Here is a 22,922-nt window from a genome sequence, read left to right as displayed (position 1 = left end):
ACTCTATTACTGTTTGTTGGTAGAAAGCCTGTATAAATACTGTCATAATGAAATCCGAATCACCACAATCTGCTCAAGTATTAGATTACCTAAAATCAGAATATACCAATTATTTAACAAAGGCTAAGGAGGATAAAGAAGGGGAAAAATACAAGGTTTATCGATCCTTAGAATCACCAAATCAATGGACAAGCAATACAGGCAGCAATAGACAAAACAACAACAAAAATAATCCTAAAGAAGTGATAAGAAACCGTCCAGGAAATAACAACACATTAGACTTGCTATTTGAAATCAATCGTTCAGTTTACCAACAGAGAGAAAGACAAAATAAATAATAATTAAGAGATGGAATGAACAACGTTTAGCAGGAATCAACACGGGTTTATTCATTATTTTCAATTGTATTTAATCAAAAAAAAAAAAAAATTATTAATAAAGAAACTAGGAATATATATATATTTTGAGCACGATTAATCATATGTATTTACTTATTTTGGACCAATCATTTCTTCTGGTTTGACCCATTCGTCGAATTCTTCAGAGGTCAAGACACCCAATTCCAAAGCAGATTCCTTTAAGGTCAAACCTTTCTTGTGAGCATTCTTGGCAACTTTAGAAGCAGCATCATAACCGATCTTAGAGTTCAAGGCAGTAACCAACATCAAAGATTTGTTCATCAAGTCACTGATTCTTTCTTTATTGGCAACAATTCCGTCAACACAGTGTTCACGGAAACTCTTAGAACCGTCAGCAATTAATCTAATTGAGCTGAGCAAGTTGCTGATAAGGACTGGTTTGAAAACATTTAATTCAAATTGACCGTTGGCACCAGCAAAAGTAATGGCAGTGTGGTTACCGAAGACTTGAGCAGCAACCATGGTAAGAGCTTCATTTTGAGTTGGGTTAACCTTACCTGGCATAATGGAACTACCTGGTTCATTTTCTGGCAAAGCCAATTCACCGTAACCACAACGTGGACCAGATCCCAAGTATCTGATATCATTGGCAATTTTATGCAAACTGACAGCAACGGTGTTAAGAGCACCAGAAGCTTCAACAATGGCGTCATGGGCAGCCAAAGCTTCGAACTTGTTTGGAGCAGTCTTAAATGGGAAACCAGTAGCTTTGGAAATTTCTTCAGCAATTTTGACATCCCAACCTTTTTTGGTGTTCAAACCAGTACCGACAGCAGTACCACCTTGAGCCAAGTACAACAAGTTTGGCAAAGCCTTTTCAACTCTTTCAATACCGAAAGTCAATTGTTGAGCGTAACCGGAGAATTCTTGACCCAAAGTCAATGGAGTGGCATCTTGCAAGTGGGTACGACCAATCTTGATAATTTCTTGGAATTCATCAGCTTTAGCTTGCAAAGAGTCACGCAATGCAGTCAATTCTGGGAGCAAAGAATTGTTAATTTCAGTAACAGCAGCAATGTGCATGACAGTTGGGAAAGTATCATTGGAAGATTGAGACATGTTACAGTGGTCGTTTGGATGAACTGGTTTTTTAGAACCCATTTCACCACCCAAGATTTCGATGGCTCTGTTGGAGATAACTTCGTTAGCATTCATGTTGGATTGGGTACCAGAACCAGTTTGGAAGACAACCAATGGGAAATGTTCGTCCAATTTACCTTCTGCAACTTCAGTGGCAGCTTCTTGAATAGCGGCAGATAATTTTGGGTCTAAACTTCCCAATTCTTCATTAACTCTAGCGGCAGATCTCTTCAAAATACCAAAAGCTCTAACAACTGGAATTGGCATACGGGCAGCCTCACCACCAATCTTGAAATTCATTTTTGATCTAGCGGTTTGAGCACCGTAGTATTTGTCACTTGGCACTTCGATTTCACCAAAAGCATCAGATTCGATTCTGGTGCTATTGACAGATGAAGTGGCAAAGGATCTCATTGGAATAGATAATTTAGCGTTTCTGGTTAATCTTAACATTCTGTTGTTCTTTGGAAAATCAAGAACGTAAAGAAAGAAATAAACTAAGGGGGATTTAGCGTGGTTTTTATTTTATTTTTCAGCTCAATTACTCGCTCACTTCTCTGCGGGTCTGGGGTTTATTTTTTTTCTCATTCGGAATTTTCTTGGGCATGATTCCCGAAAACAAAATCTGATTGGTCAATGGTGGGAGAGCTACCCCGGAGCTCTTGTCGATTGCAACACATTAAATCTATCATGTCTATTTCCTATTTACAATATATACGTTGAATTCATCTATACTAGGCCATGGCCAATCTCTCTTCAGGTGAACCTTTTCGTGATGTTTGATGTGTCTTTCAGCAAATTCTTTTGGTAATGCCCCTAACAATGTGAGAAGCAATTCTTTACTGGGCTCAAATCTTAAATCTTCCCACCATTTCATTATCTTGGAAAGTTCTGATACATAATCATATCGAATTAGTAACTTGGTATACAAACCCCATAACCATTCATTTGGTACAAGTCCCATACCCTTTGTTTTCACGTGCTTTTGAAACTCCATCACCGCTATTTCAGGGGCAGTAAACCCATTCCAAAGAATCGATTCCCCATCAAAGCATGCAACTCTCAATAATGTTCCAAGACAAGTTTTGTTAGGAGATAATCCTTTATCTATGAGCTCCGTCTTATATACTTCAAACACCTTGCTAGGGTTGGACTTTGCATAGGATTCCAAGACCAACCCCACATTTTCAATCGAGGTTGTTGGAAACGAGTTCAAAATCTCTTCACCCCAGGGGAATTTTGGTAATGGACCTTCATGATTGTTTGCTAATTGAACATATTTCTTAATGAAAAGTCTGGCGGTCTTTGTGTCCACCAGATTTGCCATAGCTCTCAAAACCACCAAACTGTCAATATGTCTAACAAGTTCAGTAACCACATCACTGGTTATACTGATTTTGCTAATTACCAACTCATTTAGAATTTGCTTTGATCTTGTTTCATCTAACATACCAAACTGATTTAATCTCCGTATGAAGAATAACCATATATTCAAAGAATTTTCAAGTTTTCGGGTTGCAACATTGAATACGTGTAAAAGATGGTCTGGAGTATCGCAAAGGCATATCCGAGCAATATAATAAGCAACCAAATCCTTCTGTGACTTTTTATGCTGAGAAAACTTTCTTTCTGCTATTTGAAACAACTTCTCCCCTTTGCTATGAGAAACCCTTGCTATAACTATAGTAATTCCCATATATGCTTTAAACGACAACTTTTCAACCAGGCTGATATAAGAAATCAACAATTCTTGAGCATTGGCAATAACTGTGGGATCGAGATCTCGGTACTTAGAAGAGTATAGTGCCAAATTCCAAATCGATTCGTTTATGAAATTGTTGCCTAGTTCCACATGGATACCAGTTCTGGATGACTTAAAAAATTTGAACGACTCCTCAATAATCGGCTGTAAATAACCTGGCTCAAACATAATACTGTAGTAAATTAAATTATCAAGTACATCTTTCAAAATGGAAACCAGCTTCAATCTTAGCAACGCAAAATTTCTCATATTATCTCGCCATATATTTACCTGTAACAAGAACTCTTCCCTGAACTGGGGATTCTTCAACATAATGTCAAATAATACAAATGGCGGTGGCGAGTCTAGCTGTTTTATACTGTTGTAACTTTCCGTTATTGTGCGGGACTTGATAGCTGTTATCCAGGACACCAATTCATCTATATTATACTGTCTATTGATTTTTTGTGTTACAATATAGTAACACTTTAAGGGAATATTTAACTTCTCAGGGCTTGTGCGAGTAATATCACTGACATATTGGACATCCTCGGAAAGATCTGGCGCTTCACCAAGAAACTCGTATAGTCGTTCAAAATATAGATGAGATTGGGTTGAGTTATTTATAATGCAAATTAGATGAAATACAATTGGTTCTAACATAAGTTCCAATTTTTCAGGTGATTTTTTTTTGAAAATATCTGTATTTATCTTCAGATGTTCGATTTTGGAACAGATCGGTAGGTACTCCATTCGTGGTTGAATTTTAACTGGGTTCTTATTAAATTTGGTTAGCTCATTATGCAATTTATTGGGGATTCTTCCAATGGGTCTATGTAGGAAAGTTGATGCATTTCTTAATCCTAGTAGTAAATATGACTTAGACGGTAGAATGGGTCGACATTTTCGTAGTAGTTCCAAGTGTGTCATGTTGTGCTTTGCTAGATCATAATTGTTCTTATAATTTGTAAACCCTCTCTGAATGTGAATTTTTCACATCTGTAATAATTTTCTTCTTTCTCGTGCTCTCTAAATTTTGCGTGCCGATTAGACTAAAAATATTATCCAAAAATAAAAAAAAAAATAAAGAGTAAAAACCTCACAATCTTGATAGTGTTTGGAAATAAGAGCTCAGCATGAACTCAAATACCCCCAGTATTCATCATAAAGTGCTATTGAATGAAATAGATACCTCTGAATCAACAAACAATAGGAAAAGACGCGGTACAAGAACCGATCCTGTTATTGTTGAAGACAATTCCGAAGATAGCTCTTCTGATTCGGATGAATTTGAAGACGTGGACCTAGACATATCGGATGCCGAAGAATTTGAAGACATTGATCTTACAGGTTCCAACATAGTCCCAGAGAAGAATGACACATTAGTTATACGAATTAAAAAGGATGAACAGACTAAGAAACGAAAGTATGTGATTAGTTTAGAGGAAAGACGAAAGCGTATTTTGCTCCACAAAATGTACTTAGTTATGATGGCGGTACACGGAAGTCTTCGTAACTCATGGTGCAATAATAAGGGGTTACAGAAATCACTAAAATCGTCTTGCATTACCAGTCAAATTACGCAGTTACTTCAAATGGATGATAAGGTTCTGGATCAGGTTAAGTCTCGAAGGTTGCTAGATGTGTTGAAAAAGATCATGACAATATATCTGGCTAAATTCAGAGTAACATCACAGGGAATAATACGCAAGGATTGGAATGAACTTGAAATACCACAAAAGTCAGATATTGTGGGTGGTAAGACATTCAAGAAATTAGTCAGCAATCTACGTGGAAGCAGGGATTTGGGAGCACAGGGATTTGTCATTCTTCTTCGGGGGTTAGGGTTGAATGCGAGGTTAGTGATGTCAATGCAGCCTCCAGATTTCACCAAAATAACTATAGATAAGAATCCAAAAATTGAAACTAGCAAGAAAAGAAAACTACTGCCACTGGTGTTGAAGGATTCAGAATATCCAGTTTTTTGGGTTGAAGTTTGGAACAAATTTCTGCATCAGTGGGTGAGTATAGATCCTATAATGAAAAAGATCATCGAGGTTTGTCCAAAGAGAAAGAGATCATCATTCGAACCTCCTGTTTCTGATGAACGAAACCAACTCACATACGTGCTTGCTTTTGACAAGTATGGCCAAGTGCGGGACGTGACCAGAAGATATAGCCACCAATATAATGCCCGAACAATTCGGAAAAGGATTGAATTTAGATCAGTGGAAGATAAATTATGGTATCAGAAAATTTTGAGCATATGTGATCGGAAGAATTCAAACAACACAGCGGATGTTTATGAACAGAAAGAATTCCATGAACGCGATTTAGCAGAAGGGATGCCCAATAACATACAAGCTTTTAGAAATCACCCACTTTATGCTCTAGAGTCACAACTTCGACAAGATGAAATTATATACCCCAAAGATAGCTCAACACAATGTGGTACCTTTCGCTCAAAGACAACTTCAAAAGCGATACCAGTTTACAAGAGAACCAGTGTACATCGTCTACGGTCCGCCAAAGCATGGGCTATGAGGGGAAGACAATTGAAGATTGGTGCTATTCCATTGAAACAGAAAGACGAAGATGTGCGGTTGTATGCAGAGTTTCAAACACAGTTGTATTTAGCACCACCCGTGAAAGATGGAATTGTACCAAAAAATCAGTACGGAAACATCGATGTGTATAAAGATACAATGTTGCCTGAATATTCTGTGATGATTGAAAGTTCAGACAAATGCTCAATGAAATTACTTCAACAAGCCGCAAGGTTGTTAGATATCGATTATGCTAGAGCAATTGTTGCATTTGATTTTAAGGGAAGAAAACTGAAGAATAAACCAACGGCAAAAGAAGGGGGGATAGTCATTGCCAGTGAATTTGAGGAAGCAATGAGGCTTGTGATAGACCATTTATTAGAAGAGAAAGAAGATGTCAAGCGTCAATCTTCAGAAACAAACGCCTTGAATAATTGGAAGTACTTCTTGTTGAAGTTGAGATTGGAAGATCGTTTGAACAAATCACACGGTGTAATTGACGATAATGGAGATATCGCCAATGACGTCATAAATGATAACATACCTGATAGCGAGCTCATACAGTCACATGATGAGGACAATCTGTCCATCGATGGAGGCGGCTTTATAGTTGATGATGATGATGATGAAGGTAGTGCTGGTGGTACTAAGATTGAAAGTCCAAGACAACGTTCAACAAGAAATAACGAGCCTACTTATTATGAAAGTGGCGACCAAGATAGTCTGTCAGACGCAGAAGTGGAAACTGATCTGGATATCGATTTTTATTACGAAAGTGAATAGGGCAATATATAATAAATCAAAACCGCGTTATAAGATATTGTAATGTGAAGTTGGGAACAAACTAAAATGTATACGTAAAAGAACCAAGAAAATATAAAAAATAAAAAGGAAAAAAAAAAATACTATCAATGAAAAAGAAAAAGAAAACATGTTTACCATTTTACTGTTTCATTGAAGATGTTCCCAAACAGGCTTATCGATGGTGTGATCTAATGGTGGTGTGATTGAGAAAACTATGATTTTGATTCATCCCCATCTTTATTCTGCAAAGTTGTATGAAGTTATTTCCTGTTCCTTTTTTTTTCGCATGAGTCTATATTATAAAAGACGATTGAATTATTCTGTTAATTCGTAAATATGTACATATTTGCCAAACTTGGCGATATTCACCGAATAGTTTGAGGTAGTGGATTTGTTTATGGAGATGCTTTCACTTTTTGGCTTGAAGAAATAAAAAATTTGGAATCATCATGGCAGTTGTAGTTACAGGATAACCTACGCCGTGTTGGCTGCTTCAAACACAAGATGCAAATAACTTGCATAAAATTTGAATAAGCGCAAGCGGCTTCTTGGGATAAGCGCAAGACGCAACCAATGTACTTTTCATAGGGATAGAAGGAGAAAAAAAAAAAATTTTTTTTTCTTACTCTGAACCAATGACTATTGATTTTGTAAAATATTGATATTTTCTTCTTAATAAATAATAATAATAAATTGAAACAAGTAAACGAAAAAGAATACAACTTAGTATTACTTTTTTTTGTCTTTGGTTTATGCGTTCCGAGATTCTACTATAAATAATAGAAAGATTTCCCTTCCCCCCCAGTACTTTTATCACTAGACTGGGTTGCTTTGTATATTTATTTGCTTGTTCTACTACTCTCTCAATCTGTTGTGTTTTGAATTAGGAATAGCATTTTTCTATAAATGTCAAACTCAGTAGCTGAAAATGTCTTGGGGACAATAGGGACCGTGTTATGGTGTATTCAACTTATTCCCCAAGTTATTAGGAACTATAGGAAAAAGGATTGTGAAGGTTTACCTCCACTGATGATGTTTTTATGGGCTGCTAGTGGTGTTCCATTTTCTATTTATTTCATAGCTATTGATGGATCCATTCCTTTGAGAATTCAACCACAGTTGTTTACGTTCTTCTGTACCATTTCATGGATTCAAACATTATACTATCCACCTAAAAATGTCACACGCACCAGATTGGCTGCTTATGTGGGATCTTTTATTTTAATTTCTGTTGGCCTAGAAGTGGGATTGATTTTATGGCTAAGACCTTTGTATAGAAGAGGAATAGAATGGCCAATGTTGATTATTGGTATTATTGCTTCGGTGTTGTTAGCTGTTGGGCTAATTCCTCCGTACTTTGAATTGGCAAAACGCAAAGGAAGAGTTGTTGGTATCAACTTTTTATTTTTGAGCATGGACTGCACAGGTGCTTTGTTTTCTATGTTGAGTGTATTAGTTGGTACTATGGATATCATGAGTATCGTATTGTATGCCATTGTGATGGCTTTAGAGATTGGTATCTTCCTCAGTCATGTTATCTGGTGGTTGAGAATTGGAAGAAAAGGCGATACCGAATCAATTGAACTAGAAAAGCATACCGATATTTCCAGCAAAGAAGACATTAAGAAAGATGATGTGTCAGTGTAACACATGAAATTGTATGTATATATATATATATATATGTTTTGAGCTTGATATAAGCAAATAGATAGAGTGGATTGTATAAACGATAACGATGTAGACTTTTTGAGACCAGAAAAGCCATATCACTTTGTAAGTAATAATTTATTTGATTCGCATTTTGGTGTTTAAACTCAAGACAGAAAGGGGAATGAAAAACAAAACAAAAAAAAAACCACCAGCCAGACCTCTGTTAAGGATTACACTACTATCACAGAATGGTATGTCGAATAACGTGAAACAATGCCTTATACCGATTTGATATACTAACAAATTCACAGTCTTCATTTGTACCGTTGAATTTCTTGGATGATTCACTATCCAAGAAGGATTTGGAGGAAGAACATACACGAGAATTGCAAGTCGAGCAAGCATATCAACTATTTCAGTCTGCATTGAGATTTCAAAAACTGAAACAATATGAAGCGGCATATAAAGTTTATGATGATTTGTTTAAGTTAAATATCATTTCGAATCATTACTATGAAGAAGTGGATTTCATCAGAGGATTACAGAATGGATCACAAAATACTATCCCAGACGAGTTGGCATTGACTTCTCCCAATGTCAAATCGTTGAGATATTTAATCTTCAGAAACAGAGGGTTCCTATACTTGGAAATGTTAAAACATAATTCACATGATACCACAGAACTGAAAATGAAAGATCTATTCTATCCGTTGTTAGATGATTTTTGCATTGCATTGTTATATAACGAGGCAGATGAAAAATTGTTGGCTACTTTGTATGACATATTTATCTATATTGGATCTGATAGGTTGGCAAGATACACATTGGAATATATTTTGAGTTCCCAAAAGGAAAGTGACGACTTATCTGGATTGCTCCCTCCAGATAAAAATGCAATAACACGTCACCACCAGTTCTTGCAAAAACTACAAATAGGGCAATCAAGCCAAAAGAATCTAGAATACTTACTGTTTCTAGAACCCATTAGATTAGATATTGAATCTCAGCAAGAAAAACTCAACAAGACGTTTGTCACCACCATCACAGTTTCTACACGGAATTGGACCGATTTGATTGATGCAGTAAATCATCACTTGAAGGAGAAGCAAGATGAAAACAAAATCGAGGATGTTCATCGGCCAAAGATCAAATCAATCGAACCTTATATTTTAAGTGAGGAGCCAATAGACAAAATCATATTTCAATTTGAAAAGAAGGAAAATAGCCAACCAGCACCGGTGGAGCCAGAAGTCAATGAACAATCTCAAACAGGGACAACCGCAACGGTAACAACAGTATCCACCACCACTATAACAGAGGAAAAGAAAACAGAAGAAGAGAGTAGAATATATCGTTCATCAAAGAGATTGCTGAAAAATGACAGTGAAACTCCACCAACTGAATTAGAAAAGTCTCATTTTGGTTTAATGGATACCTTCAGAACAAAAATTTCAGAGTACATCCCAGGTCCCGATTTAATCGATGTCACGCTGGTATACCTTCTGAAGGAAGAAATTAACAAAAAATATATTAAAGATTTTTTGCACATACTTGCGAATTGGAATGATCACTACTCTAGTGCACTTTTGAGTTTTGACAATGCAAAATCAGAGGATGACAATCTAAAATTGCTTGATTTATTGAGTGGATATGGTAGCAATGATGAAACAAAGGATAGAAATGTTCCATTGTTAGGTGAAATTGATATAGATCTTTCGGGTTTGAATTATGTGGAGTTTAAAACTTGCCTCATCGAACATTTATTGACTAAAATTACTACTACAAAATGGGATGATAAATTATACAGCAAGTTTTCTGAATGGATTATTCAGTTTGAAGGGTATTTGTATAGAACAGTCGGGATTCAACTGGCTGTTGGAATACTTGAAGTTTTAATAGATGCATCGATCAATTTAGAATTGCACATCAAGGATCTGGTGCAAGGCAAATTTAACAAGGCCCATGTTAATGGTTTATGTCAAGACTTACTTCGGTTGAATGACAAGATCAAGCGCTGGGTTAGTTACATTGAAGATCTTCCCTCGGAGGATAAAGATATTGAGTCGAGGTTCAAATGGTGTCAAATAATAAAAGAAAAGTCTGAAACAGAATCGTGGAACGAAAATGTCTCGTTGAAGTTTAAATTGGAGAAATTGGCTTGCACAGTAACGGGAAAAATTGTTTTTCCAAATTACAACAACTTTATCGAGTTAAGTGAAGCTAGTATTGGTAATCAGTTGACAATGATTTCGGTCCTTTCCATATTTTGGAAGATTTTCAACAGTACTACAAAGGATGATGATAATGATGCTATAGGTCTTCTTGAAAGTATATTAATGGATCAAGATCAAGAGGAAAACTTGGCCATACAATCGATCAAGAAATTTTTAAAACAAAGTTCTATTGATATGAGATTGAACTTATGGAATATTCTTTTACTGTTTTACCTCCTGGGTAATCTCAACGAAAAAATTGCAATTGGTTTTCAAGAATGTGTATCGTTTCTCAATAGGTACTTGGAGAATGACTACAATGAGTTAGATGAAGAGACAAGGCTTTTGACGTTGCTGAGGATTTTGGGATTTTATGGAATTAGTATGTCGATGGTCATCAAACAGATTAAATCAAACAATTGGAAGTTGTCCAAACCAATAAACGTAAAGGACTTGAAACTATTCTTGGAATTGGGGTTGCTTCATGAAACCAACGAGGAGGCTAGTTTGATCACGTCTTTGGCCAACTCTGTGAAACCTAGATCTTTAAAGTCATATTGTCATTTGACAAATATGTTACTAAAATCAATTGTAATGGTGCTTGCGTGCATTGAGAAACAAAATCTGGAAATTTTACATAGCGCAATTCAACTATTCCACACCCATTTGGGAATGATTGGTATATGTGATGACGAGGATGGAGCTTTCCTAGAAATTTCCCAAGAGTATTTGAAACATTTGCCTGACTCAGAGAAGGACATAAGTCAAATCATCAAGTGTAAATACCATTACTCAATAAGCATGGATGGATTTACCCCAATAGACCACGATACTGAACGACTTGAAGAACTAAATCGAAAAGATTGTCAAGAATTGGCGCATTTTGTTTTCCCGCTATGTTTTCTGAAAGGAACTACCATTAACAATGTACCTAAGCACGATATTAAATTGTTGGTTGACGAGATGTATGAGGTGGTGGGTGAACCGTCTTTTGAAACTAACGAAGTACTTTCGAGAAATATGACTTCGTTCCGGTATTTCCTTGACAATACGAGAATCACAAAGAACTTTTTGAAAGAGTCATTTTATGGATTAGTGGATCTTGATTTGGAAAGGAATGAACAAGACGTGGTTGCAGAGAGTTTGTACTACATCGAAGGTTTGTTAATATTCTCCGCTAGTAAAGCAAGAAAAAAGAATCTGCAAGGCAGAGGTGTGGAATTAGAAAAGGCAATTTCTTTATTTGAATATGATATAATCCATGGAAGCAATAGGTTTGAAAGTTGGTTTCTTCTTGGACAAGCTTATGGGTTCCTTGTTGAGGATGATTTGATTTGGACTTCTGATAAGTTGACTGCACCAGAAAGAAAGTTAATCACAGCCAATTTGCAAAGGAAATCATTGATTTGCTATCTCATGGCCATCAACAGATCCACTGATGAATCTGTAAGAGATTTAGTAAAACCAGTAATTCGAGAGTTGATGTCTTCTTTTGGCAAAGAAATGTACAGTGCTATCCAAAAACCTATGAATATGCATGCTTTGAAAGTTCAATCGCATCCAAGGTTTGTCCAGCGTAACAATGGTGCTTTATTTGAAAGTGTGTCAACCGTACCGACTGCACCCAAAGATGTTTGCATGAAGTTAATCCAACAATCATTGCATCTCGCGCTAAAGCCCAAATCACGTGATTGGTCAGACTATTACTACTTGGCTAAAGTGCAACGGAAGTTGCAAAAGCCTGCTGTGTTGGTTATGGATACTATGGCCCAGGCCTGTCATCATGCTTACACATATAAATATGCGGATAATTTTGTTGAGCCACATTATAGTTTAGTGTCATTGGCATACAAGTATGTCAAAAACGACATGTTGACAGCGACGGCGGCCACAGAATACTTAAAAAATGATCCAGTAGTCAAACTTGATGCCGGTGACGAAAAGGATTTTAGACAGTTAGTTATTAAAGCTCTTGAAAAAGTGATTTCATATGACAGGAAGAATTGGCAGCATAAGGCCAAGTACAGGTTGGCTCGTATTATGAAAGATGAGTTAGATTCGGTGAAGCAGGCCACAGAGATCATGTCACATTTTATTTCCATTAAAGCAACTAACAAAGCACTTGTTCTGATATGGAAACCGGAATCAGAAAGACCAGGGAAACATTTCGTGTACACTTATGAGTATATTTACTTTTTTGTGGAGTTACTCAAGGAAGCTGATGATCTTGAAAACTTACTTCTCATGCTTCCAAAATTGCGTCGTTCAAATTCGGTTATGATTAATTTGTCCAGTGCTTGGGAGTTGCTTTGTTCCTCCATATGTCGAGTCATTAGGGAAGCATTTGGTATGCCTGATTCTTTTGGATTTACGGAAAATTTAATCAATACATTGTCCTATCTGGTCTTCAGTGCTAACGTTAAGTCAATGTCGGACACAATGAAACAAAAGGGTCTACCAGAAGATTTGAAACCCCATTTTTGTTTCTTGTATGCTGTAAATGATATGAAGAAGGCAAACAATGGGTATGGGCCAACTTCGTTTATCGATGACACTCTTGTTACACTTTATTTTTTGATTTATCTTTACTATTGTAAAGATATGTCGACTCCCACTATAGTTGATTCACCAAGTGCCAAGAAGAAAATTGCCAAAAGAGATATTTTCCCATTGACAAATGATGTATTAAAGCTATTCAAGTCTGAGTTGGATACACTTGTGAAACTGGAGATATTTAATGAATATGTTGCAAATGGGAAAAAGAAGGTTGAAACCGAAAGGAAATTAAAACTAGAGAAACAGGAACAAGCAGAGCAAAAAGAACCAGAAACATCGGTGAGCAATGCACCAGAGATCATTGTGATCGATGATGACTGTTCTTCACAGGAACAAGATCAGAGAGCCAAGAGAGAATTGGAAACAAGTGGAGAAAAAGTTGAGACAAAGAAAGTAAAAACTGATGCAATAATTTATGAAGTAATTGATTAAACTACTTCACCTTTTGTTACTATTAAATTTCTGAGCGACAAATCGTATACAATCTTATTTAGTCTTTGAGAATTATATTTCAAACTATCATACCTTTTTCTTAGAGCGTCATTTTTCAAATCCAATAACTGGAATCCGTTTTGAAGTTTGGATACAATTTGCAGATTTATTATACTGATGGTATAGTTTGGAGATTTTGAACCTGTAGATCCAACGGATTCGTTGATCACTGTAGTTGTAGTGTATTCAACTATAGTATCAACTAATCGAAGTAAAGCCAACAAGTAGGATTGGTAATCAAATTTTTCTAAACCTAAAATCTCTGAAACTTCGTCTGGGTTCATGATGGCACCGACATCTTGGGAAGTAGTTATCATTGGGATCTCGATAGGATCTTTAATGAAACCATTTGCGATGGCAAGAAAATATCTATTACTCACCAAGACATAGATGGAATCTTCAATGAATTTGTTTAAAATTCTTTCTTTTTGGCTTGGTTTGCAATCCAAGTCAAGTAATAATGTTTTAAATTTATCATAATTATCGAAAATGATCTTTCCTGAAGCACCCTTTTCAATTATACTACTGCTTAGTCTGTTTGGACTACAGTTGATCCATTCATTAATGGTTGATTTATATGGAATGAGAGCTAAATCAAATTGATGTTCAATTTCCTGCAAGGATGACTTTCGATTCAAGCTAGTTCATGTTAGTAAGGTTTTGTTCTCCACTATGTTGTAATCATAAAACATACTCTTGTTCGATTTCATCTTTGATATGAGCAAAGAATTGGTCTAAAGACATAATGATTTTCAAATCAGGTGATGGGGCGATGTCTATGCTCTTATCAAATTGTACAGGAAGACTAAAAAAAAAAAGTTACAGAGAAAAAAAAAAAAAAAGAAAAAAATTTTTCTGTTTTTTCATATGGTTTTCAAGTTATGTCTCTTAATACGCTGCAATTGAAGGGGTAGTCGCGGAATATTTATATGCCCCCCCAAATCTAAAATAATATTCGATACACTTTTTTCTTTTTACTGTATCCAGATTTATAAATAGTTATATACATATTCACGATGTCAAAGAAAATCTTGTGTTTGCCGGGCTATTTGCAAAATGGTTCCACTTTTGCAGCTAAATCTTCCGGTATTCGTAAAATTTTAACCAAAAAATTAAATTTCGAATTAGATTACGTGGACCCATGTCATAAAATTGAATCCTGGCGTGAATTTTCTTTCCCAATTGCTCCAACACCTGAAGAATCAGACAAGACTTGGGAATCTATTGTTGCTAGTGGTAATAATGTTCGTTGGTTTGAACATAAGGAACCAGGTGTCAATATTGGATTAGAAGAAAGTGTTGAATACTTGATCAATCATATCAAACAAAACGGTCCTTATGATGGTATTATTGGTTTTTCTCAAGGGGCTGCAATGGCTGAATTTTTAACCAATTGCATAAGAAAGTTATTGCCTTCCCATCCTGATTTCAAGGTTAGTTTGTTTATCTCGGGTTTTTTCTTAACTGAACCAGTTAATGGTGATAATTCTTTGGCACATAGAGAAGAACTTCACGATCTTACTGATTTGGAAGAATACAAGAAACAAGTCAAAATTTCTCCTGATGTTGAAAAATATTGTATTCCTCCAGAAGATTTAACAACTAAAGTCTGTATTGTCTATGGTGATGGAGATAACATTGTCTCTCCGATTAGAGCTAAATACATGGCTAGTTTCTATAACTCACCACATGTATTCCCACATGAAGGTGCCCACTATGTTCCAAACAAAAAGGGTTTCCTTGAACCTATTGTCAAAGTTTTTGATGAGGCAATGAATGAAAAACCATTGTTGTAGAATATATATATAGAATAGATTCGTATATAATAATAGACATTATCTGTGTCCCTCCAATTCGTGTATGTGCGCGCAAGTAAACCAAGAACCAAAAAAAAAAAAAAATAAAAATGAAAAAGTAAAGCGAAAGAAAAAAACTGTCATCACTGAGAGGTAGATTCCTGTACCCATAATACAGTCAACAATTATAGAGCAAATGTCAACTGATAGTTATACACCTTCAAAAGAACCAGATTCAAAGCGTTTCAAGCCAAACGAACCGCAATTTTCAAGAAGACATGATAGTTCCGCACGTTCAACACCTTCATCATCTTTTGTAAATCATGAAAAGAAAACCCCATCTTGGTTGAGAAGTAATCAAAGTGAGATAAATGGCAAGTACGATAAATATGGTGAACGTCCACTGTCTCACTCCAGTGCAAGTTCTACTGATGATAGAGTAAATAGATTGAAGCGAGCACGTGAACTGCAAAGACCACCCGATAGATACCGCCACCAAGAGTCTGGAGATCAGAATGAAGAAGAGGAGACGGATGAAGGTATTTCGCCGTACATCAATTTACAAGTAGCTAATCCTTCAGCATATAATAATGAAGGAGAGCCTAGGTACCAAACTTTCCAGAGCAGAATTTCCAATAGAGAGTACAGAGATACCAATAGTATTGTTAGAGCCCATTATAATCAAAGAACTCAACAAGCCAAGCAGCAAGGGTCAAGAGTAAACTCGCCGATTTACAAGTTAAGGAATTTTAACAATGCCATCAAGTACATACTATTGGGAAATTGGGTAAAGAACCATCCTGAAGAGTCTGATTTGTTTTCACTTTTGGATTTGTGTTGTGGTAAAGGTGGTGATTTAAACAAATGTGAGTTTGTGGGGATTGATCAATACATTGGGATTGATATTGCAGACCTTTCAGTTAGAGAGGCATATGAAAGATATTCTAAACAAAAGGCCAGATTCAAACAAGCGAGTCGAAATTCCAATCGATACAACTTTGAAGCATGCTTTGCAACTGGGGATTGTTTCACACAATTTGTGCCTGATGTTCTAGAACCAAATTTTCCTGGTATTATCAATCGTGCATTTCCGGTGGATGCTGTTTCTGCTCAATTTTCATTGCACTACTCGTTTGAAAGTGAAGAAAAGGTGCGTACATTGTTAACGAATGTGACTAGATCTTTGTGTCCTGGAGGTACATTTATTGGTACGATTCCATCGTCTGATTTTATAAAGTCCCAGATTGTGGAGAAGAAATATACTCGTGACGATAAAGGAAAGTTGAAATTTGGTAATAGTTTGTATTCTGTGACATTTGAAAAGGATCCGCCAGAAGATGGGGTTTTCAGCCCTGCTTTCGGTAACAAATATAATTATTGGTTAAAAGATGCGGTTGATAATGTCCCTGAATATGTTGTTCCCTTTGAGACATTGCGAGCCTTGTGTGAAGAGTATGATCTTGTGTTGAAATATAAAAAGAATTTTATCGACATTTTCAATCTGGAAATCCCAAAGTATTTCAATAAATTGAACAAGAACTTGATTGAAGGGATGAAACGAAGTGATGGAAAGTACGGAGCTGAAGGGGATGAAAAGGAAGCTGTGGGGTTCTATATAGGATTTGTATTTGAAAAAGTCTAAAACACTTTAAATATATAAATGGAAAATGGAAATCAGAAAAGCCTCTTCTCCTATATTCTGAGACAAGAAATGATAGTTGGTTATGTAACTATATATATCCTGGTTCATAATCTTGCAAAAAAACAAACAAGAGTGGTTAAAATCTTATCCGATAGTAGATATAATAAACTCAATGATAATTATTTTATTTCATTTCAATTTACATTACTTTTTGGTTAAATAATTGACGTAAAAAAAAACATCCCTCCTACATTCATGCATACCTTGTTTCAAAATTTTTTTTTTTTAGTTTTCGTCTAATTTTGCATCTAATGCTTACAAAGAGATACTTTAAGGAAGAATACTGGTCAAAATAAGAATATTTTTAAACAGATGGAAACTTATCAACTAATAAAAGGGATTCTCATTGACATGAAGGTTTTATAGAAATGGAAATATGCCTAAGAACAATTTATGACACATTTTAGCTTTAATCTAAAAAAGTAAAAAAAAACCAACAATGTAAGCTAAAAGTTAAAAAGCCATCAGTTGTAGGATTTCTTAATTTTAAATCCTTTTTTTTGGGGATAATCATCCTAGTACATTTTAATCACAAAATTAATGAAAGGATGTTTCAAATCAAAATGTTCTTGGTTGTTGCTCCTTGTTTTGTTCCTGGTGATGATTCCTTTTTTTTTTTTTTTTGTTTTGTTTTATTTTTATGGCCAGGGGTAATGGTAAAACAAAAAAAGGGATCAGTGTAAATAGCATTAGACTTTATTCAACATCCCGCCTCGTCACCGTAATGTCCTGTGCCCCTTGAAAATCTCTTTATAGTTGAATAACTGCAGATGATTCTAGACAGATGTTACGTCACGGGAACAATAAATTAAACTTTTTAATAACTGTTGTATATATTTGATTTATTTATTTTCAATAGTGAAACTAAAACTAGGGGATCGTAACCTGCAATTTAAGAAACTCAAACCAAAAATGAAAAAGAAAATATAATACGTCAGCCTATTAAACCTTGCACTGGTGGTCCTACAGCCACGTCTTCTTCTATAAGAAAAAGGGCTGATCCAGATAAATTTCACATGAAAGCACAATGCATACGCCTTGATACTAGAAGATTATTATTATTAGTATTATTTTTTTTTTTGATCGTTAGAAATTAGTTGATGTGGAATTACCACAATGAGACTACTTTTGAAATAATAATTTATTATATTTGCATTTAATCATTCCATGCATTTCCTAAATTATTTATCCTCTAGAACCCACCTTGGAAACTGTCGAAACAATAGAGACTATTTGGCCGTTTAAAGTTGCCTGCTGATCGCCTAGTGTTGAATACATTTCATCTGTTAAACACCACCCCCATTCAAGTTGAAGCGATATATATGTGTAACCTAACTACTGTAAGGTGATCACCATTACAACACGCAGTTGTCAAGTTACTAGTGAATTATGATTCTGCAGCTAGTCTATTCTATTTAGATGAATCAAAACTAGTGGTTGCTTCCTCTCCCCCACTAGATTATCTGGGCTTCTAAATAATACGTTGTATTTAGTTCTACGCCGAGCCCCCTCGAATTAGCGATAAGAAGGTAAAGGGTGTGGTGAACGCAACGGAGTAGTCAGTTGAAGGAACGGGTATCCATTTAAAGAGAGAGTCATATTTTCCCATCCGCATTACCCAAGGAAATAAGTTTGCGATGCCAAGTTCACCTGATCTACGACCATTTCAAAGTGCAGTCCGTCGTTTCAGAATTCAGGTCCCCCATTCCGATGGGAATATTAACATTAACATTCACATTAACATTATTATTATTTTTGCTTTTTAATTTTTGATGTTTTACCTGTAGTGAAGAAAACGGGATAGATATAATTCTTTAACTGTACTGTTTATTACTCAGTATGCCCTATGCACATTAGTCATTGAAATGGTTAATGAATTCATTGTCCAAAATAGCGATCGCACTTGAACTAAATTATAGCACCGGAGTTAGTGAGACATTAACACCGTTTTGTGGTAATACAGAAGAAGTGAGCACTTTCAAAAACTAATAAGTATTGAATATCTTTCACTCCTTAACGACAACCTCTTGACTAAATCAGGCGCCCCATGTGCACATTAATAAAGCAACGCAACAATAGATGTGAGAGAGGATCTTCACGTTTTATTTTTTGTTGCCTTCCTTTTCTCCAAACAACAATTGGATCATGTATCCTTTGAAGAAAGTCTCTTTTTTTTTATTTGTTGGTTTTCAACGTGCATGAGCTATATACAGGACACCAATTTAGTATTCCAAGTGCATGCATTATCGTGATACGCCACTGTAGTTGTTATTATTTATTAGTACAAAAAAAAATAAATTGCCCGCTCCACTGCATTGCTAATTTCAACATACGAGCTTTTTATTTTAGTTTTCTTCAGTTTAAGTTTTTAATCAGTTTGTAAATGATTCATTTTATCTAAGACTCAAACGGAGCGAGAAAAAAAAAAAAAGAATGCGATTGCAAGCGTAACTAGCACAAAACAATACCCAATTTAGAAAATTTAAATGGTTGCGGAAATGTCGCTGTGTTGTCCACTGCAGATCAATTCGGTAGTTTAATAACGCACAAGCTCTAGGGCTAGATTAGCGGCGTGTTTTGTGGTATATTAGGTCATGGTGTTTTCATTTCTTTTCTCAGTTCATACATGTATTTCATGATGAAATTCATATAGAGCCATCTACGGGTATTGTATATTTTTATTGTTCAAGATATTTCCACCGTACTGGAAGAAGAAGAAGAAAAAAAGAAAAATGGATTAATCCCTCACACAATAGAAAGATGGTGTTGTAGTTGTAGTTGTTGTTGTTTTTAGTATGTGTAATTTTAAGGTTTCATTGGTTGGTAAGATAGTGATATCAGGGATCAGAACCAAAAAAGGGCTATTTATATAATCTAGCAAAAAATAAAATAGATAGCAGGGTTAGAGATTGATTAGTATCCAAATCGGATTTTGTTCTACAGCGGAGGAGGAGGAGAAGGAGAAAGAGGAAGTGGAGGAAATCTTGTAAATTTTTAATTTTACTTTGTCACCACTTGTTGTTATTGCACAATTCAATAATGGAGCCTAAAATTTACATGCATCTCGGCGTAAATATGACTCAAAGGCTATACCCCCCGAAAAGAAAGAACAATAGTGGAATATCCAATGGTATAAAAGAGATTAAATTAGTTTCAACAAGCACAATGGATGGTTTGAATGTACAAAATCATGAAAAGAATAGCCTAGTTAATACAAGAAAATATCTCAAAATATAAATAGAATCATGAAGATAACTCGCACGTAGAAAACTGAATGACAATTGGGGGCATTTATTTATTCTCCTCTTGTTAAGCGTATAATCAACACCGCAGGAAAAAAAAACTTGCATCATGTAATGCCTAATTTTAAGGCGGCAACTAAAAAGTTTTTTTTTTCTTTTAAACAAAAATTAAAATTAGAAAGAAGGAAGGAAAGAAAACTTTGGAATTGTCCAATTCCATTCATAACCAGCGAGAATAATGCTTACATCATAATTATCAATAAGCGGAGAAATTAGTCTCCTGTATAATCTCTCTCTCTTTTTTATTATTATTTTTCAACTATTCATTGGAATATGAAAGGCACATAACAATAAAATATTAAAAAGGAAAACTGGTTTTCTGGATTACCGGGGAAAACAATTTCTTGGATTATAGATGACAAGAATTTAGAAATCTGGTTTTCTTTTTCTTATTTTTGCGCCCTTTACTTGATATTGCTAATCGTGCCATCTAATCAAACACGTAATAAATGGTGAATTGTAGCAAAATTGCCTATTCCGGGTTTATCTGCGATATGTGTAACCATGATCTGTATCTATAGTATCCACTTAAATGCCAATACGGGGACGTGATCTAGTAAATTGTAATTCATTATTGCAAACGATGACGACAAGCACAGCACTTCGTAAACAGAATAAAGTTAGTTAATGTGCTGTTGGGGTTGTTATTTCAGCTTTTTATTTTTCCTGTTTTTTGCTGTAAGTTGCTCAAAAAGAATTATTGACCGAAAAGGAAAAATTTCCAGCAGAGTCATATTCATAACCATAAATTATTGACGGTAATGATGTTTTATGGTCAAAGTGATGATCTGCTACATCAAATATCAAGCAACGAAAAAAATAATAATTATAGAATGCTCATGTACATAGATCCGTTACAGGTGTATCTCGTTAACGATTTCCTTGTGAAAAATCAAAAAAAAAAAAAATAATTGTTGTTGGTTCTTTTTTTTTATCTTGATTAATGTGATAATCATGTAGATATCGGTGATACCACAGATAGAATTATTCGAAAGAAGAAATTAAATCTGCACTTACTTAATTTAGTTCAACTAAACTAATATCTATTCCGCGGTCCTTACGCATATGTTCTTGAACTTTTTCTTTTGTTAAGAAAACAAAAAGAATAAGTTGCGCCTATTATGTAATTGGTAGTTCAATTCTGCATTAAACTGAAATTGCAATTGATATCATTAAAAGTTAAACATCAATTAAAAACAAAACAAACGAGAACTTTAAATGCAATACTACGATAAATAAACAACAGTCAATCCCTAATCGCTAAAAAAAAAACCTAATAAAAAGGGGGAGACAAGATGAAGATCCTCTTGCCATCACCGTCAATTTTCGTCATCATCATCAAACTCATCACGTTGTACAAACCATGCATGAAGAGTAAGTTTAATGGCTAACATGTAGTACACAAAATAGATCTGGGATTACAAAATTATGCAAATGAAGAAAAAAAAAAAAATGGATATTGGAAGGAATTTTTTATTTTATTTTCGTTATTTAACTGTTTTTATTTTTCCGTCATTAATATGGAAAAATGGAATCAGAAACACAAGGTGGAATAAAGGCGGACCAAAAAGTAAGAACGACAAATAAGAAATCTGAGTGAAATCCATATTCCAGATTTAAATTCGTAACCATAACTAAGGTATTGCGTTGAAAAAGGTTTTCATCTATATATTGAATTGTAATGATGAATCTATTTAAATAGTATAATCGTTCTTTACGTAGGTACTATCTATAAAACTTAGTAAATTAAGTGGAAATTGTTGTTGGATACAAATCAATTAATCAAGATCTTTCTCTAATTGAATATCTATCACAAATCGAATATCTAACGATCCCATATATTTCATGAAAAAAAAGAAAACTATACATGATACAGAAACGACAAACTCCAACTAATGCCTCTAGGTTAATTCTTTATCCTTTGATTTTTCTGTTTTTCGGTTATTTTTTACTAGAACGAAACCCACGGAACTGTGGATATTCTTCCCATTAGCTTACATCAGCAATCAATACTAGAGTACACAAATACGTTACAAAAATTTTATGTAAAAGATTTTGTGACAAGGACTCTTTTACTCTCATTGGCTCTCAGCAACCAAAATTTCAGATTTTGTTTCATTTCTTTTTTCCTTTATTTCACACCCAGCTATATGCAGGAAACGCATGTACATTTATTAATGCATTATGCATTGTGTAATAATGGGTGATTTTTTTTTTTCTTTTTGGGTGAACAAGTTTTTGACTAAATGTAAAATTTAAAATGCTTTATTACAAAAACAGAATGGAAATAATTTAATAAACAAAGTAACAAAAGTTATTGTATTCTGCAGAATAAACTATACTATGGTTGTGAGTCTTGTAACCTGTTATTCGTACTAAAATAAAGAAAAGATGCTGAATAGTAATACAAAAATAAAAATAATATTAAAAAAAAAAAAACCAAAAAAAAATAAAGAAAATTCTCAAGAATGGGTTATATACATGTCTCTATAAATATATCAAAACTCGCCTTAGTCTTCTATTTCACTTTTTCTTTTACCTTTTGAAAACTTGTAATTTTCAATAACGAGTTTATCAATTCACCATCACTGGTTAGCGAAGAAAGTACACTTCTATTCCTT

The 22,922-nt window shown here is 34.8% G+C and overlaps 9 protein-coding genes across 9 annotated transcripts; 6 read left to right on the top strand and 3 right to left on the bottom strand. All coding sequences in view use genetic code 12, as the record gives it.

Annotated features, from left to right (window-relative positions):
• Positions 1 to 47: 47 nt before the first annotated feature.
• CTRG_05590 (uncharacterized protein) lies at positions 48 to 338 on the top strand (the record flags this gene model as incomplete). Its single annotated transcript, XM_002551246.1, has 1 exon — positions 48 to 338. One exon carries the CDS (start codon positions 48 to 50, stop codon positions 336 to 338), a length of 291 nt encoding a protein of 96 aa, XP_002551292.1.
• A 153-nt stretch (positions 339 to 491) lies between these two features.
• On the bottom strand, positions 492 to 1,952 carry FUM12 (Fum12p; the record flags this gene model as incomplete). The annotated part of the gene is made up of 1 exon (XM_002551245.1): positions 492 to 1,952. One exon carries the CDS (start codon positions 1,950 to 1,952, stop codon positions 492 to 494), a length of 1,461 nt encoding a protein of 486 aa, XP_002551291.1.
• Positions 1,953 to 2,193: 241 nt separating this feature from the next.
• On the bottom strand, positions 2,194 to 4,170 carry CTRG_05588 (uncharacterized protein; the record flags this gene model as incomplete). Its single annotated transcript, XM_002551244.1, has 1 exon — positions 2,194 to 4,170. The coding sequence occupies one exon, from the start codon at positions 4,168 to 4,170 to the stop codon at positions 2,194 to 2,196; it is 1,977 nt and encodes a 658-aa protein (XP_002551290.1).
• Positions 4,171 to 4,376: 206 nt separating this feature from the next.
• On the top strand, positions 4,377 to 6,569 carry CTRG_05587 (uncharacterized protein; the record flags this gene model as incomplete). The annotated part of the gene is made up of 1 exon (XM_002551243.1): positions 4,377 to 6,569. The coding sequence occupies one exon, from the start codon at positions 4,377 to 4,379 to the stop codon at positions 6,567 to 6,569; it is 2,193 nt and encodes a 730-aa protein (XP_002551289.1).
• Positions 6,570 to 7,496: 927 nt separating this feature from the next.
• On the top strand, positions 7,497 to 8,237 carry CTRG_05586 (uncharacterized protein; the record flags this gene model as incomplete). Its single annotated transcript, XM_002551242.1, has 1 exon — positions 7,497 to 8,237. One exon carries the CDS (start codon positions 7,497 to 7,499, stop codon positions 8,235 to 8,237), a length of 741 nt encoding a protein of 246 aa, XP_002551288.1.
• Positions 8,238 to 8,890: 653 nt separating this feature from the next.
• CTRG_05585 (uncharacterized protein) lies at positions 8,891 to 13,441 on the top strand (the record flags this gene model as incomplete). The annotated part of the gene is made up of 1 exon (XM_002551241.1): positions 8,891 to 13,441. One exon carries the CDS (start codon positions 8,891 to 8,893, stop codon positions 13,439 to 13,441), a length of 4,551 nt encoding a protein of 1,516 aa, XP_002551287.1.
• CTRG_05584 (uncharacterized protein) lies at positions 13,438 to 13,818 on the bottom strand (the record flags this gene model as incomplete). The annotated part of the gene is made up of 1 exon (XM_002551240.1): positions 13,438 to 13,818. One exon carries the CDS (start codon positions 13,816 to 13,818, stop codon positions 13,438 to 13,440), a length of 381 nt encoding a protein of 126 aa, XP_002551286.1.
• Positions 13,819 to 14,517: 699 nt separating this feature from the next.
• CTRG_05583 (putative serine hydrolase) lies at positions 14,518 to 15,297 on the top strand (the record flags this gene model as incomplete). The annotated part of the gene is made up of 1 exon (XM_002551239.1): positions 14,518 to 15,297. The coding sequence occupies one exon, from the start codon at positions 14,518 to 14,520 to the stop codon at positions 15,295 to 15,297; it is 780 nt and encodes a 259-aa protein (XP_002551285.1).
• A 196-nt stretch (positions 15,298 to 15,493) lies between these two features.
• Positions 15,494 to 16,939, top strand: ABD1 (mRNA (guanine-N7)-methyltransferase; the record flags this gene model as incomplete). The annotated part of the gene is made up of 1 exon (XM_002551238.1): positions 15,494 to 16,939. The coding sequence occupies one exon, from the start codon at positions 15,494 to 15,496 to the stop codon at positions 16,937 to 16,939; it is 1,446 nt and encodes a 481-aa protein (XP_002551284.1).
• Between the last annotated feature and the right edge of the window lie 5,983 nt (positions 16,940 to 22,922).

Source organism: Candida tropicalis, assembly GCF_000006335.3.
Source record: "Candida tropicalis MYA-3404 genomic scaffold supercont3.9, whole genome shotgun sequence".
NCBI classification, from domain to species: domain Eukaryota; kingdom Fungi; phylum Ascomycota; class Pichiomycetes; order Serinales; family Debaryomycetaceae; genus Candida; species Candida tropicalis.
The sequence above is the reverse complement of the archived record's forward strand: the minus strand, read 5'-3'. Positions and strand labels throughout refer to the sequence as shown.